General features: G+C 39.1%; 2 protein-coding genes and 1 long non-coding RNA gene across 3 annotated transcripts; 1 reads left to right on the top strand and 2 right to left on the bottom strand.

Annotated features, from left to right (window-relative positions):
• Window positions 1-3199: 3199 nt before the first annotated feature.
• Window positions 3200-5559, bottom strand: LOC124216071 (uncharacterized). Its single transcript, XR_006882518.2, has 2 exons — window positions 3717-5559; window positions 3200-3349 (listed from the first exon to the last, which is right to left on the bottom strand). It is a non-coding gene; the product is annotated as an uncharacterized lncRNA (long non-coding RNA).
• A 1572-nt stretch (window positions 5560-7131) lies between these two features.
• On the top strand, window positions 7132-12528 carry D12 (YEATS domain containing 2 homolog D12). Its single transcript, XM_046621066.1, has 9 exons — window positions 7132-7362; window positions 7690-8502; window positions 8583-8728; window positions 8808-10491; window positions 10584-10761; window positions 10839-11160; window positions 11257-11432; window positions 11524-11594; window positions 11691-12528. The coding sequence occupies exons 2-9, from the start codon at window positions 7694-7696 to the stop codon at window positions 11797-11799; spliced, it is 3495 nt and encodes a 1164-aa protein (XP_046477022.1). The 5' UTR covers window positions 7132-7362; window positions 7690-7693; the 3' UTR covers window positions 11800-12528.
• LOC124216501 (angiotensin-converting enzyme-like) lies at window positions 10110-16131 on the bottom strand. The gene is made up of 12 exons (XM_046621068.2): window positions 15897-16131; window positions 15449-15731; window positions 15244-15375; window positions 15037-15149; window positions 14750-14938; window positions 14379-14643; window positions 14149-14257; window positions 13888-14002; window positions 13150-13387; window positions 12847-12993; window positions 12194-12380; window positions 10110-11573 (listed from the first exon to the last, which is right to left on the bottom strand). Exons 1-11 carry the CDS (start codon window positions 16006-16008, stop codon window positions 12194-12196), a joined length of 1890 nt encoding a protein of 629 aa, XP_046477024.2. The 5' UTR covers window positions 16009-16131; the 3' UTR covers window positions 10110-11573.
• Window positions 16132-17358: the final 1227 nt, after the last annotated feature.

Consider the following 17358-nt stretch of genomic DNA (forward strand, 5'->3'; position numbering starts at 1 on the left):
CCTGGAAGTCGAGAAATTTTATTAGCGGACTGACAGCTACCGAATTTGGGGTTGCGCGAAAAACGAATTGAAATAATTTATTGTAAACATGAACCAGGAACCACGGAGCGCTTATCCTGGAAGTCGAGTTTCACCGCGTAGCGGACCCGAAGCGCGGGATCCGGGAGGTTGAGAACCCGGTACTCGAAATACGTAGCGGAGCCGAAGCGCGGAATCCGGGAGGTTGAGAACCCGATACTCGAAATTTGCGGAGCGCGACTCTCATACGTCCGCTCTACTGCGCGGTTGTTTCCCGACTGAGAAATTCGGCTAGCTGATTTTGAATTGGTGACGTCACTTTCTGAACGTCCGACATCCAAACTATGGTTTCGAACTTTGATACTATGTATGATGATGTATGATGTACGATGTACGATGTATGATGTACGATGTATGATGATATGATATGATGTATAATGCTTTTAGTTTTCACGTTTCATACAAGAGATACACACTTCATTTCTCCTACCGATTTCAGACTCAAGCGGCCAGGCCCTTCGATGGTCAGCCGTTGACTGAAGATATATTCTTCAGTGAACGGCTCGGCTAATAACGCTGCCGTTCTGCGACAGTTGGATGATGAAAAATTTCGCTCGTATCTTTCAAATGTGTGTTAAAATACACTCGAAATGTTAAGAAGCGTCGTTCTTTCTCTCCCTATCACCTTTCTAGGTCTTTAAATCACTACGCAGCGTTAAATACTGTCTCATATACGAAGCATCCGTTTCATCTTAATCAAACTTGGCGCATCCGTGATGTATTACAGTTACTCTGAATTTTTTTCCATCCGAATACTTTTCGAAAAACAATTCTGCTCCTCCACCCAACGCGGATACTTCACTTGCGACCAGCTAAAACAACGTTTCGATTCTATACCTATGAAAATTCAAGATCGAGAGAGCAAATGAAAAGTTGTTGGAATAATTATGAATACTAATGTCATGGAATACATCGAGCGCGCGTCGAATAGAATCCCATTTCGAAATGAATAATTCTTCTCTTTTCATATCATAGCTAATCTGGTAATATAGGTAAATAGGATGGTTGGAGGTGTTCGGAAATGGTAGGACATTTCAAAAGTTAAAGTCGACGATGATCCGGTGCATCAAGTTTGTCGTTACAGATTTTCTTTTCCCATGAGGCATAGAGTATTCAACAACGATAATGCAGTCCTTAAAATTCATCATTCATCTCTGACTGGAAAGCTAATTCGCAAGGCGTGGTATTCTATTCTATTTGCATTATTAGAAAAATACCCGTACTCTACATACACTGTTTCTAATCTTTTGCTACATTTGGTTTAATCCCCATGCTTCCACAGCACGATTAGTCGGAAATGTTTTTGATTATCCATAATAAAATGAAAGAAGTAACAAAGCTTAAATTTATTGTTAAAGCTCTAATGAATACATTAAACTGCGGTCGAATCAATTCATTTATTATTTGCACATGACCTCTGTATATTTGATAAATTATTCCTAAGTACATTGAAACATATGTATTTATAATGAAATATCATGCAATGGGCTGTGTAAACTATAAACTATAATTTCTATCGAATAGCTGCTTTTATGTCAACAGGGCTTTGAGACTCAGTTCAGTTCGTCCTCCTCCTCGTCCACCTCCGACCACCTCCAACAATCGCCAACCACCTCGAACAACCACCGATAACCACCTCGGGTTGTACCTGGAATAGCAATAAATATTTTCAGTATCAGAACACATCAAAAATATTACGTGAGGATTAATATTTGAAAAGTGCTGGAATAAATTTTTTCTGGCACTATTCGGACGCAATTTTGCGAGACAAATCGATTAAGCGCAGTCCTGATACGCTGCGAGCAGCGGATAAAAAGTTACAGCCAAAAAACCAGAACCTCAGATTTCGACATTTTTCAGCAGGCGCATTTTCCTTCGTAACTTCTTTCCTGTTGATCCCACGCTCTTTTCGCTGCGTTCTCTGAGTTCCTGGGGATCCAATAAGTCAGGAAAGGGTCATACAAATCGAATTTGAGACCACAAATTTTTGGCTCTAAAAATGAAGAAAAAAGTAAGGCTAACCCCTTTGCATTTTTGGCGAAAATTTTCGCGATTTTCAAAAGTGCTGGAATAAATTACTTGTGGCACTATTCCGACGTAAGTTTGCGAGAGGAATCGATTGGGCGCAGTCCCAATATGCTGCGATCAACGCACCATAAGTTACAGGCAAAAAACGAGAACCAGTGTTTTCGACAATTTTCAGCAAGTGCTTTTTCCTTCGTATTTTCTCGCCTGTTGATCTGACGCTCTTTTCGCTGCGTTTTCTGAGTTCCCGGGGGTCCAATTAGTCAGGAAACGGTCGTTTAGATCGAATCTGAGCCCAAAAATTTTCGGCTCCAAAAATGAAGAAAAAGTAAGGCTAACCCCTTTGCATTTTTGGCGAAAATTTTCGAGATTTTGAAAAGTGCTGGAATAGATTCTTGCATGCCTTATTCCGACGTAATTTTGCGAGAGAAATCGATTGGGCGCAGTCCCAATACGCTGCGATCAACGCATCGAAAGTTACAGCCAAAAAACGATAACCTGTGTTTTCGTAATTTTTCAGCAGGTGCTCTTTTCCTCGTATCTTCTTTCCCGTTGATCCCACGCTCCTTTCGCTGCGTTTTCTGAGTTCCTGGGGGTCCGTTCAATCAGGAAAGGGTCATACAAATCGAATCGGAGACGAAAAGTTTTTCGCTCAAAAAAACAGCAAGGCCCTAGGTAACCCCTTAGTATTTTTTGCGAAAAATTTGGCGATTTTGAAAAGTGCTGGAATAAATTCGTTTATGCACTATATTGACGTAATTTTGAGGAATCGATCGGGCGCAGTCCCAATGCGATGCGAGCAACGGATCAGAAGTCACAGTGAAAAACCAGAACCTGTGTTTTTTGATATTTTTCAGCTTGTGCTCCTTCCTTTGTAACTTCTTCGCTGTTGATCCCAGGCTCTTTTCGTGCATTTTTTGAGTTCCTGGGGGCCTACTTAGTCGGATAACGATCATACAAATCGAATCTCAGATGAAAAATGTTTTGCACAAAAAAACAGTGAGCTCCAGGAGGGAGCCTTCTTTAGAGGCGTCAAAAAATCGGTATTTTCGAGGATTTTTTGGGGAAGGAAAGAAATATCCGATTAAAACGAAACTTCCAGGGTTTATTGTTATGTATTTCAACAGTCTTCTCGAATTTTTTCATTAGGATACATGTCATATTATGCCTGGTACAAGCATTTCACCGAGGCGTCTCGAGTATGCATTTGTCGTGCGGCGGGAAAGGTGCAGGTCGCAATTTCCATCTGAAACAAAGAAATCAAAAAATTTTTTATTTCTCAATAGTATAGCTTCTAGTTAAACCAAGAAAATTCCACAAGAATTGAAAAATTCAACAATTTTTTGCAAATTAAAAAAAAATTCATTCTTCTTGGGAAAAGAATTTACTTTAGATTGCTTAAAAAGTGGGTCAATCTTAACTTTCTTAAGGTTTTTTAGGTTCAACTAGAAGAGAATTTCATCCCGAGTACAATGCAATTTGTCTCGTTTCGATAGGACGTTTAGTTTTTTCCCTATCTTCCCGCCAATTAGGAAAAAGCGTAAAAATGAAAAATGGAGAAATCGTGCGTCAAAGTTTTCGTACATAAAAAATCGTAATTTTCTTGAACTTACCGCATTGATATGCTATTCAGCGATTCCTGGTCCATAGAGTTGCCCTTCAGACTCTTCAAAAAACTAGTTCAAAACTTCAAAAAACTGGTTCAGACTCTTCAAAAAACTTCAAAAAACCGCTCGTATACCTGCTCGACGCTTGCTCACTATTTCTTCTGTAACTCCGAAAATATTCCGAATTTGCGTCTGAAATTTCAGGGACACATTCTTGGATAGTTTGGGAAGACATTTATGCAAAAAAATGTACAGTACTGTATGGACGCCGTATACTTTACAACTACGCAAATTCATTCGGGCCAAATTCAGCAATATCAATCTTACTTCATCGGATCGACAAAATAATGTTACCGAAATAGATGCACGATAAACATACACCTGATCGACTGTTCACAGAACTCAAAACTTCTTCATGCAAACAATATGAGAAATAGTTGAAGAAGTTAATCAAAGGATGTAGATATATATACAGTTGTATCTATCTGTTGTACCTCATGTTATTTGTGTACATATGTTCAATATACATAACTCATACCGTTGACTGGAAATATATATCTTCAGTCACGCTCATACCTTCATTGTGACCGAATAGGCGGGTGACATATTAAAACAACTTCTTAACTTACGTTAGGATTTCCGTGGTTTTTTTTCAAATGAAGTTTATTTGCATCGGAAAACCTAGACCATTCTACACAAAACCACTACTTGTAAATATTTTTTGGAAATAAGTCAACACTCGATTGTTACTAATGTGCGAGCCCATGCTGTAACAAACCCCAATTAACCTCAGGTAACCATTATCACAAAAGCAATAAAAAATTAATTTAAAGATGATAAGGGTTGCTTTGTTCAACTTCTACTTAGATTAACTGGTTAGATTGGGACTCTGTCCGCTGATCCCCAAACACAAGATTGTTCATAAATTTATTAGCAAGTGGCCCAGATTATAATTACCCATATCTGTCCGCTTTATTATAGATCTGTGGCAGTGCCCGTGTTGATTATTAAGAATTTCGAGTTTGATAGTATGCATTCTCGACAAAGTCGATACTGTTTCATCCGGAATTGTGGCACTTTTGCGGTAACCCCTAATAAAAATATTACCCAGAGGATACAATTGTGTAATAATACTATATAGAATATCAGAAACTAACGACTTATATCACCTAAAGGTGGATTTTCTGAATTCTTTATATTCAAATTCTCATCAATTATCTACGATATCTCAGTCAAAAAAATATAGATGAAAGGTTGTAAGACCTTTCGGAAGCTTCAAGAGTGTTCTGGATTCCAACAATTCATTAGTATTTTCTGAGACAAGATTCTGATCTATCGAAGTGTTTCTATAGTTTTCCGGAAATAGAATTTACAGATTTTTCGAACTTAGGTAGAAGAAGAGTTTTACGAAGGGAAGAGGAGACATTGGTGGAACGTTAATGAGTTACTTTATACATGTTAAAATTACAAGGAACTTATTAGAAATTTATGTAATTCCTTATTAATCATCGAAGAAATATGCATCGTTGATGAGTTATTGGAACGGCAACGGGTTCTGGTGATGGGCTGATTGTCCGTTTTGGAGAAATGTACGTAGCACCGTTACATTCCAAGTAATAGTCTTCCAATGCAAGTTATGATATTAGTTGCATTTATTTTTACGTATGTGATCACCCGTATCTCAAACGAAATAAATTTGAACATCGTTCTTTTTGTCATACTTAGTAGCCGGTATTGAATAAGCTTGGTTTTTTGTTCTTTAGTCACGGGAAACTTGCGCATTTGGTATCTAAATATCGTGTTTTATTGTAACAACTTGATCCTAGCACCGTGTTGATTGCGAATGAATATGATTCGACACAAACAGTAGTTGATAATTGTATGATCAATATCTGTACGTGACGCGTGTCAGCCACAGCAAAAGGCGCGGTTAAATTTGAATTTACGAATTCTTGTAATACAAAAAATTCAAGAAAGAAATGCTGTGCCGGATAGGCAATTGAAATTGAACTAATTTTATCGAAAAGTCGAGTTGTTCAATGAGTAGCGAGTAAAACTTTCGAATTTTACAATTCAGCAATTTTACTGTGTCGACTGCGAAAGGTCAATCGGGGGAGAAAGTTATAGGAATTGCCAAACTCTAAATTGCCAAAGGTATGTGCACCTTATTGGCTTTAATTAGAAAACGAAATTAATCAAAAACAGAAAATGTATTTACGTGGAATTCACTCTGACTAAACTAGGGAAGTCCGAAGGTATTACGATTCCACATACGTTACACATCATCGAAACACGAGTTTTATTGACAATGAGTCAAATTTACGCAAGAATAAAATTGTCATTTGAAAAACTACAATACGTTAGTATTTGAACAGTGAAAATAAATTTACTTATGCTCGTTTCCACACCACCGCAAGCGGTAGAGCACACTAGTGCGTTTTTTTTACGTGGTATTCCCAGTAGGCCTACTACACGGAGAACAGTTGCAAGATCGATCTTACGTTCGTCGAAAAATTGCTGATAACTTTTTTTCACATGTTAATTATGGTAAATCATTTACCCAATCAATTTGTACTCGTGTATATTCGCTGTTTGTTCGAAATTTTTCAGTTCATATAACCCGTTGACTATTTATTATCGATAAAAGATGACTGTTTTAATTATGGATGAAAGATGGCCGTTTTAGTTATGGATAATCACTAAAATAGAGAACCTGGGGAATACGCGAAACAATCAATAACTAAACCAAGATCGAAAACACGAATCGCTGTAAGACGTTGTCATTTGCCTATCGGAAGACGATACAGAAATCTTCGAAGAAATAGCAACAAATCGGAGTATAATAAGCACAACCACCAAAATACGACAGAGCTGTATTTTTAGCATTAATTGAATTGTTTTATTTCAGTAAAACGTAGGTGGTAAATTTATTAGTATCAGTGGTCAAACACATTATAAAACAGTGGAAAATGAATATTAATTGGCACAAAAAAATTCGTTACTTACAAATAGGCTGCTTGAAAAATGAGTAACAATTTGAAGCAAGCGCAAAAGTGAACCTGTGATTAGTTCGCTTCCGACTTGAACTTTTCCCACAGTACAAGCACTACACCATTATTATTAATTTACTTACTTTTTCTTAGCGTTAAGCACTAGGCTTTACCATTTATCGCAATTTGTTAACTTGCTCACTTCTATTTTATGTTCCGCCGCCATCGACCAATACACGCGTGAAATTGGTTAGCTTTGAATTGCCCGCTTCGAAACGGACCTGTAAAAATTGCAAATGGCGCTGATAGAGATTAGTGCGATTTCCTGTCAGAAGATGCTACTCAGGGTGCGTTCTAAAATTAGCTTCCAGTGTCGTTAACTATCTCTTTTGCGCTGCTGAGTTTGTAAGTAGCTCTGCCTCTGTCCTAGGGAGTTTTCTACTCTGCCAGCTAGTTTCGAAAAGCACCTTGACTAGGGGATATGAAAATGCGATCGTGAGTTCTCTTCCCGGGTCTGAATCTGAATACTTTCGCTGTAGTTGAAGCAGAGAGGACACCGTGAAATGAACGATGAGGAAATTTATTTTGACAATTTGTTAACAATCAAGAGTCCATTATTTCGTTGCTCACATACAAATTGAACAGATTGAAATAAATGCATGGTAAGTATTGTTGGATCAATAACGTGCTAGACGAATTGACAGCTTGCTTCGTAACACAAAAACTATTAATTCATGATCACAGCCACTCACGAATCCAGCGTCCTACTGTCAATTTGCATTTTCTTGTCATGTTATTAGCATTTATTACATTATTCAGAAGTTTCAATCCATAAAGTTCAACTTCAGCAACGGTTCACTATTTATCACACAAACAATATGGGTATTTCCGAAAGTAACAACAATCGCACGACATAACCACAAAATCAGGAGATGAAAAATTTGAAACATCAACTCGTTATGTTTTCTATAAAATTTTACAAATTCCAGTTAAATGAGCGCCCCAAAAAGGCCGTCGGACGACCAAGATCCTGATTACGCATCGCCCGAACCACCAAATGCGAAGCAGCAAAAAATATATGAGGACACAGCGCGGGCCCATACGGCTAATAAGATAGTGACGATAGTAGAGAAGGAATTTACCAAGGAGATAGACCAGAAAGAGAAGGAGGTCCTAGAGATTCAGAGCAGGCTGCAGAAGGCTCTAAAGACATTGCACCTGCTGCGCTACGTTGTTGTAACAGACTTTTACAATCGCAAACAATGCCAGGCACCACAAGCTGCCGTCGAATCGAATCAGTCCCAAATACATCCAGCGATAAAACGTCTCATTGGTAAGACCCCGAGGCGGCAAAGAGTTGGACTTGCAGATCCTGGTCCATCGACTTCTAACAGCTATGAGAACGAGGTACAGGCCAGTCCCGATGTCTTGGAGATCAAGAAGCGATTGGGCCTGGACCTGGAGATCAAGAGTGAGAAGAGAATCTCGCCCGAAAAGAGCAATGCCGAAGTTAAAACTGATTCTGACCCACCTAAAAAAATTCCTAGATATATTCCACCGAAAAGCAACACTCCTGCCGTTACTAGCCCTGCCAGAGGAGTGCGGCATAAAGTCTGGCAACGAATCGTCATAGGCAACATATCCAAGTGGATTCCACCAGACTGGAGGGAGGACGGAGCTAGTCATAAATGGATGATGTACGTCAGAGGGAGTAAAGAGGCCCCTGACATCACTGACTTTGTTAGCAAAGTCAGGTTCTTTCTGCATCCTAGCTATCAGCCAAATGACGTCGTCCAAGTAACGTGAGTTTGAGTAAATTCTAAATAACAGTAAATATATTGTTATCAATACATGTTCTGATGTTCAATTAACGTTCTTACAGATCTCCTCCGTTTCATTTGTCCCGAAGAGGCTGGGGTGAATTTCCACTGAGAGTGCAGCTGCATTTTAAAAACGCATTGAATAAGCCAATGGATGTTATTCACTACCTAAAATTAGATCGGACTTATACTGGTCTGCAGACTCTTGGTAAGTAGCTGGCCTCTTCACTGTGCATTAGTTTCTGTTTCAAACCCAAGTAGGTAAATTTAAAACTTCTACATTCCAGGCTCGGAGACAGTTGTCAACATTTGGATCCATACAACGAATCCCCAGAATTTCAAAAAGAGTCTGGATACAGTGCTTGACTGTGAAGATGATCCTAGTAAAAGAAATGACGCTAAAATGGTGCAGGAAAATAGTGAAATAAATTTATCAATTGTAAAAGAAGAATTTCAACCAACTGATTCACTAAACAATGTATCGAGCGTATTTGAAAGGTCTGTTAAGGTGGAACGGACTGAAAGCCAAGTCGTCAATGAGAACTGTATAAAAATCGAGCACAATTACGTCAGTAGTATGCTCAAAGAGGACGACCATGTAGATGTAGTAAATTGTATAGAAAATAATGTAACAATCAGACATTCTACGAATGATAAATGCCACACTATAGATAGGTCTTCTAAAAATGCAGGAAATTTGATAAATAACAACGTAAACTGTGACTTATTGAAGTTAGACGAAAATAATGCCGAATCCGTCGAGAAAATTGAAGATAATGAACAATGTGATGATAACATCAGACAGGATACAACGAGCAATGGGCAGTGCGTGGTTGAAACGAGTGTTTGCGAATCTTTGGTTACCACCAAAACCGACAAGGGTGTACACGTTTCTGAAAATACTTCGAAAACCAAGGAAATTGTCGAATCGAAACAGAAGAACTTTTCAAACAATGTAGAAACTAATGGAATTGTTTCACCAATTCCTATAAAACTGGTGAAATGTAACGATAAGTTTTTTTTCATGACTGATGTAGGAAAATTGGCAAGCAATTCGGTCGACTTAGCAAAAATGTCACATGCTAACGTAGTTGAAAATATTTTAGCAAAGAAAATTCAGCCGGCAAAAGTAGCGCTGGTAAGAAAAGCTAGCACTGAATTAAAAAGACCTATTACTGAGGCTGTAGAGTTATTAAATAGTCAAAACGGAACGGAGAAAAATATCTCGATCACTGCGTCCAGTCGCAGGTCAGAGTATTTAACTTCGGGGTCCGAATTAGGAATGGATTCAAGCGCTAAATTATTGAAAATTGATACACAGCGATTGGAAATGCAGAGATTAGCTTCCAGCCTCAAATGCATGCCATCCAAATCTAAGCCGTTAAAGATTACAATACCACCACTAGACGAGCCGCAAAGAAAAAAGCAGAAATTAGTTTTGGAGAACAGTCAGTTCATTTCTATAAAGACTGGAAACAGCTCGTCATTAACTGCCGTCGTTAATCCAAGGCAATTATCAGCTAGGTCTATTCTTTACGATAAAAAAAGTCAAGACGGTATTGGAAAGGTTTCAATTTTTAACAAAGGTGTGAAGACCATGGAGAGAGTATCTCTGCTCAAGCCGAGTATTAGTATACTAAAAAAGTCAGATGGAAACAATAAATTAGACATGAATAACCAAAGCAAACCAGCTATAGTACTGAACATAAATCCATCTAAAAGCTTGTTACTTAATTCAAATTCCACTGTACCTGTACTCCAGATAGCTAAACCGTTGTATAACAATTTGCAAATTGATAAGCGAAACGTGATCGTGCCGAATCGAGTCGGACAGCTGAAGCTGAAACAATTACCTAAAACTGTGAAAATCGATGATCAGGACGATTCTAAGACCGTAAAAGTTAGCGTCACCCTTGGAAAAGATAAACAAAAGCTACTGAGCAAAAAGGAAAAATACGAGGACATTCTGAGGTAATTTATAAACTGAAAGAATATTGGATGTACAGCAAAAACTGAGATTTTGTTAGTTGTGAGTTAATTTTTTCTATTTTTAATCCACACAGGTCAATAGAAACTGTCGAAATAAAAGATATCATCGGAGCGCTGCGATACATCATGAAGCGAACTCCTCTGATTACCCAGGAGGCAAAAGACCCCGATTACAGACAATTACATCCTTACGCTTGCTGCACTCAAGAGGAATTTTTGAATTATCATTTGGGAAAGCAAAGAGCACATGAGGTGAAAATTGAATTATCATTGCCAGCCAAGTTTATACAGTTCTATGTTTTCACTACTAAACAATAGAAATTTTACAGTGGTTCAGAGCAAAGATGGTTAGATCGTTTCTAAAGAAGAAAGGATTCCAAGACAATCAGCTCTGGAGTGTTAAAGAGATTTTGAACTGGGCCAGAATTCACGGATACACACCTGTCCAAACCTTGCTAGATGTTGGAAATGCTGCGAAAACTAGTAAAAAAATACCTGAGGCTAGTAACAGCGTCCCGGTATCGACTTGTACCGAATCTCTGCAGTTCAATAAGTGGTTGGAAAACTGTAAGGATTTAAATATCTCAAACGAAGATAGCGACATAGAAGTTGATGTCGTTCACATAACGGAACCGAAAACAAAGATGGAGCGTAAGTTTTATTCCTGCGCATGCATACAAACTGGAAAGCTGTAACTCTGACCGCGTGAATAATTGACACAAACGCTCACTCGTTATATTTTTACAGTTAAAATCAAAGCAACAGGGCTGACGAAAGACACAATCACTCTGGACAGCGATCCTCTCCTCGAGCTGCCGTCAGTGTTTGTAGATGAAACAGCCAGGGAAATCGGTGTCCGGTTGCAGAGAGAAGAGATCATCCCTGGAGTCTTGCATTCGGCTGCCGAACGAATGATGGTTGAGGTAAAATCCGCAGTTTTATTTGACTCTGAAGTTCATTTCCGATTTGTGCATTTGGAAAAGAAAAAAACAAGAGAAACATTGAATTTTACAGGCAATGCGATGTTTCGTCGACGACCTGATGCGGCGATCTCATGCTAAGGCCTGGGAAAGAAGCAACAACAAGTGAGTGTTTCCGTTTTTCTTTCGAACAGTTTTTATCAACTTTCAATGTGATTATAAGAGCAGGTATAATGAATAATTCTTATTTTGTTTATTCAGATTTCCAGATACAATAAAACTGGACGATGTACGAGGCGCTTTATTAACTCGTGATGAATTTGACGTATTCACGAACGAAGGGTTGGGATCGTCACAAAACATGGGTTGAAACGAGAATAAATCGTTTGGTTTACCTAACGGAAACTGCCATTCAAGTATTAAATAATCATTCGACATTGCTAGGAATTTTTCAAGCCATGCATTTATGTAGCAAAAAAGAAAAGAAAACAAATAGCTGAAAACAACTGGAAGTTAAGAAGTTAATTACCTACTTGAATCAGAACAACTGTTGGCGTCTGATTTTTATATTCTAACTATAATAGTTATCATTTTTTAAACTACTCTATGACTGTGTCATTGTAAATTTTAATCCCACTTTGTCATAATAACGATTATTATCGTTTTTACCATCATTACCAATACTGTGTAAAATTGTATAAGATATTATTACTTTTTCTAATTGCATTATACCTGCCTTTACTGGTCAAGAGAATTACCGTTACCTATGCCACATTGCTAATAGCTTCGTCCCAACCAACAGGAATGTCGTAATATTTCACTTCAAGCTTGAGCCACCTATATATTGGTTCATAATATTCCAGAAACGGTTCGACTCGATAGTTTTTAGTACCAGTCGCCAAGAAGAGTGGATATTTCCAATTCATGCTGCTCCCGAGCTCCATAAGATGTCTTGAATAAGAAACAACATTTCGATTAGACTATGTGATTTAGATATTTGAAAAAACAGCACAAGAATCGTGCTTATTACTTCCAGTAATTATGTTGCAAATATTGAGTAAACAAATGAACTAAATAATTATACTATGCGCTCTTCTAATTTGATCAGATTTGATGACGCACTTTTTTTTACCGATCCCTAATTCATAAGCCAAAATGATTATTATAATAGGAAATTTGTATTTATGATTACCTGCAATCACACTACGGTAAATTTTTTTATTATTATTTGTTTTTTACCAAACTGTTTTCTATTGTTTTCATAAGTAAAAATTACGAAAGAAATAGAAAATAAAAATACGTGAAAAGAAATTATGGTCGACGAATTTTGTAACACTAACGCCTAATCCAAAATCCCTGCATTCTAGTCTATTTCCATTTGAACCAATTCAGAAAAAATATTTGAGGTAAAACTTACTTCAACTTGTTCCCAGCGTTTTTTGATCCGTAAATATCGCATCTGTGTAGAGGAATATCGAAATTCGGATCGCCAACTTTACCCGTGACCGCAGCCTCGCACATGCCTTTGAAAATTTGCACTTGCAATATGTATCCGAGAAAATATCTGTTCGTAAAATAGAACAACAAAAAAATACGTAAACATGCGTATAATATGTATATTTAATAATAAATATAATACAAGGAACACAAACGGCGTTAGCGTTTTATTTCGACTAAGTGAATAAAAATACCGCTGATCTCTTTACTTGAAAATACTCACCTAACGTAGGGTGTGTTGTCGGTAACGTGAAACTTTGCTGCGGGGTCGAAAAAGAAATCTGAGCGAGGTAAAGGCGGCTCGATTCCTTGATATCGCCTCGTTATCGCCCACCAAGCCTCGTTGTACTCAGACGATTTGATTTCCCCATTGAATACTTTCCATCGCCACTTATCAATAACTAAGCCGTGCGGAAGCTGCGGTACCTTGGATAGAGCTTGTCTCAAAAGAAACGGCAAATCTGTTAATAAAACAACCACATTTCGTTCGATATCATTTTGTCCGGAGATTTCAAATAGAAAACTCAATCTGCGCTCCAACCGCGCTTCCAAGTAGTACACTCCACGTTATGATCAGCCAATAGATACGGCTGAACCACGACTAGACGAAGTGGTAAAACCTGGAATGGTCGGACGTACAGACACGTAAATTTAGTTGCCGATAGTCAGGCGCAAGGCAATCGTGATTAGTAATGGCTGGCCTGTTGTGGAAACGGCTTGTTACGAACTGCGAGATCTTTCGTGAAACAGTTGTCAAACTTTCGGCCAATGTTTTTTAGAGAAAAACGATTTATGAAAAAATAGAAAGGCAGGTATCAGTTCGGTTAACTAACCGACATTCCGTAGCGGTAAATCTGTCATGGATTAGACTGCTGATGTGTACGATTGGTTGCGGATCGGCGGACGCATTGTGGTTCAGATTTACTAAATTACGAATTTTTATACTCAACAATATACTGACCATCGTCCGGAGTCGAATCGGAAATGAGTCCGAGCCTCTGCATATGCTGCGGAGTCATGACACCGTACATCACGGCGTCGCCAACTGCCTCGTGAAATGCTGAATTCGCACCGTCCTACAGTATAAGAGCGATTAGCAAGATACATTGTGTATAAAATGGAAAATGAGGATTGTTTACAGTCAGCGGTAATGATTCAACGAATCTCGCCAACAGACGGCAAAAAGAGAATTGCCACAGTGTATAGTATAAATTAATTTCACCATAAATATAGTAGGCTGGTCTTTATAAGCCATATAATAGTATACGTGGCCGAGTTCATGATGAATTACGTAAAAGTCTTCGGCGTTAACTTCAGCGCAGATGAGTATTCTGAAAAGGAGTAATTTTCCAGTAATTAACCAGCTAATTAGCTGTAAACTGAAAGCACCGAATGCTATTCAATGGGACAATTGTTATCTTCATACAATCGATTTCTACCCCATCCGCTTACCTGTAGTCATTGTCTCGAAACATGTTCGCGGCAGTGCCGTGACAGGCTATTTCCGACCTATTTTCTCTCTCGAACACGGAGTTCTCCCAAAACGAGGAAGTCAGCTGCGGCAGACCCATCGATACGTAAAAGTCCTCGGCAAGCTTCACCATCTTCGTAACAGTGACATTCTTTCTTTTCAAGGCGCCTGTGACGCTACCGTTGTCTTTTGCACGTGGCCAAATAATATCAATGAGAGATGCCCAGTTTTGAGCCCACATGTTACCTGAAAATGTAAAATCAGCGAATCGATTAGATAGACGAACAAATCCGATGGATAAATGGATCGATAACCTGACAATGAAATATGATTCGATAATTATAAGATTCACCAAGCAGGTGCGCTGGTATTGGTCCTCGAGGATCAACGATGTCCGGGTATTTTTGAACTAATCGAAACCGGGCAACCGCGTGGAGCAGCTTGTAAAGCGGTTCTATTTGCCGATACAAATCCTCCACCACGTTCTCCAAATCCGAAGTTTCCAGCTCCTCGCGCCAGCACTCGCCAATATCGAGGTATCCTGGTTTCCAGATTATACACACCATTACATTTTCGCATATGATACAAGATTCTGGACAGACAAAGACATGAAATAAAAATTTTCAGGTATGTCATCACCGTTGTTCCAGGCTCCCTGGTTCTGCAGAGCGACCGAGGTCGTGAAGAGTCCTTTCACTTTGCTCATTTCGTTCCTCCACGAGACCCAGGCCCATCGAAGTTCACTCTCGTTTCTAATTTGGCACCAAAAAGAAGATAATGCAATGTTCAAAAGTTATAGAATATCAGTCGAGCTGTCTGAACGATTTATACTAAAGATCATTTCACCTTGAGGTAGCGACGAGCCTCTCGAGTTCAGGTTCTCCGTGATAACATTTCTGCTCGTCATGTTCTTCGCTTCTGCAGACCCAAGCGTTGGCGTAGCTGGATGAGAGTTTTTCGAAAACGCTGGTCAACGCTCTGAAATATGAAAAACAGCGTTTTTATTTTCAATCAATCACAGCTAGCAACCGATGTACGGAGAATTACTCGCCTGGCTTGATACGGTGTGTATTTCGGACCCCTGCAGAGTAGACGAATCATCCTCTTCTCGGAGAATCCGAGACCGTTCGACTCTTTTCCGAGGTTCTTCATCCTGGAGCACCAAGTGTTTCGCCAGGTGGTTTTGAACCGCGACATCCCAGCGTTCAGACCTGAAACCTGCGACGATGGGCTCGTCGCGCTTTGCCATTCCAAAATCGCAATGGCTCGGTTCAAAACCAGCAGCTCGTCGTTCATTTGTTTCAAAAGACGTCCGGGGTGGTGATCCTTTTCGGCTGTGAAAAGACTCGGATAAGGACTTCGTGTGTTTCGTTTTTCATTTCGGAGATCATAGGAAAAGAAAAGTCAATTGTGGTAGCCAGAGTTTCGAAGGAAAAGTTCGTTTTTCACGAATTGCTTTAATCAGACTTTTCCATCGCAAATTTGATTAATATACTCACCGATCACGTCGAGTCCGTAGATTATTCCATGCTGCAGGTGGTCGTGATCAAAAAACTGGGAGGCGAGCAACAAGTGAAACGAAGAGAAAATAAACCCGACTGCGAGGATCATTTTGAACGGATTGTTATATTCCGCCGTTCACTTCAGGGTTCGCATATTTTAAAATCGCTCTAGTTGCGAGCCTCGAGTAAACGAGACGATTTCGTTGCAATGGTGTCGCTTTCAAAACCTTAAACAAATCAGAACCGGAGCCTCGACTCGAACTTCCTTTTATCCCGTATTCTCCCGCCCCTTTCTGTCCTGCATCCGAAGCGCATGCTTCGCCCTGCCACCTGCTACCCAGATAACTGATGACGATTCCCCCGGTTCTTTAATTTCGCTCACTTATTTCCCTCCCTTCCTCAGTCCTTAATCTTCCCCTAAATCTCCGCTGATATTTCGAGTCCACTTTTTCTTTTTTTACTACTGCGCAGTTGATTTTTTAACGAGATGAATGTTTAATTTTTTACCTCCGCATTTTTTTTTTATCATTTTTTTTCGATTGGTAAACTGCGTGGGAGTAAACACTGCTGCAGGATAATTTAATTATAGCCCCCAATGTCACAGCGGCTCCCGTCGCGATTCGTATATCTTACGACGGGGCTCAAAAGGGATCAGAGCAAATTGAGAGAAAGAGAGTATTCTCGTCCGCTGGAGGACATTTATTGCGCAACGTTCCTTGAATAACAAAGGTCGCTCCTTCTACCTGGTATATAGAGCAGATGAGAAGGAGAACGGAGTACTAGAAAGCCTCACTCTTCTCTCACGATGTGTGTTTCTCTACGTGGACTTAATTACACAAACGTATATAAGCGTTAAATTGTTTCGTTGACTATTAAAGGTATATAAGAAAGGAAAGAGAGAGCGAGAGTGAAGAAAAGAAAAAGAAAAGCAAAAACGCTGAATTAATTTATCTAGAAGCCAAACCGCAGCTGATTTGCGGTACGCGATGTTAACACCAGATATAAGGTATCGCTATACGGGATAATAAAATTTGATTTTAATTAAAATTTATCAGTATAAACAAAGCGGTGATGCGTTTTTAATGTCACGTTGAAAAGATTAGATTCGTACCACTCCAGCGCAGCGCCAGGATTAACTTGGTCACACGTGTAAACACGTGTAATGATAATATTTTATCAACGAGTGGTTTCACTTCCAGGAATAAATACACTTTCCAGGTGAGATGATTCCATCGTATAAAAGATCACTCAGTTACTGTCCGATGATTCAGTACGATTTGCGAAATGATTAAATAAATACGAAATACGAAAGACACGCCGAGAAGTAGTATACCTATCAAATTACCTCAACCAGCCAATATTTGCGAAAGGAAAATTGGCGTCGCGCTTCTCGCCTCTCGGTTTCGTTGTCGTGTTTAAAATACATTCTATTCGAAGCGAACAGCAGCGTACTCAAATT

Source organism: Neodiprion pinetum, chromosome 4 (genome assembly GCF_021155775.2).
Source record: "Neodiprion pinetum isolate iyNeoPine1 chromosome 4, iyNeoPine1.2, whole genome shotgun sequence".
Taxonomy (NCBI): domain Eukaryota; kingdom Metazoa; phylum Arthropoda; class Insecta; order Hymenoptera; family Diprionidae; genus Neodiprion; species Neodiprion pinetum.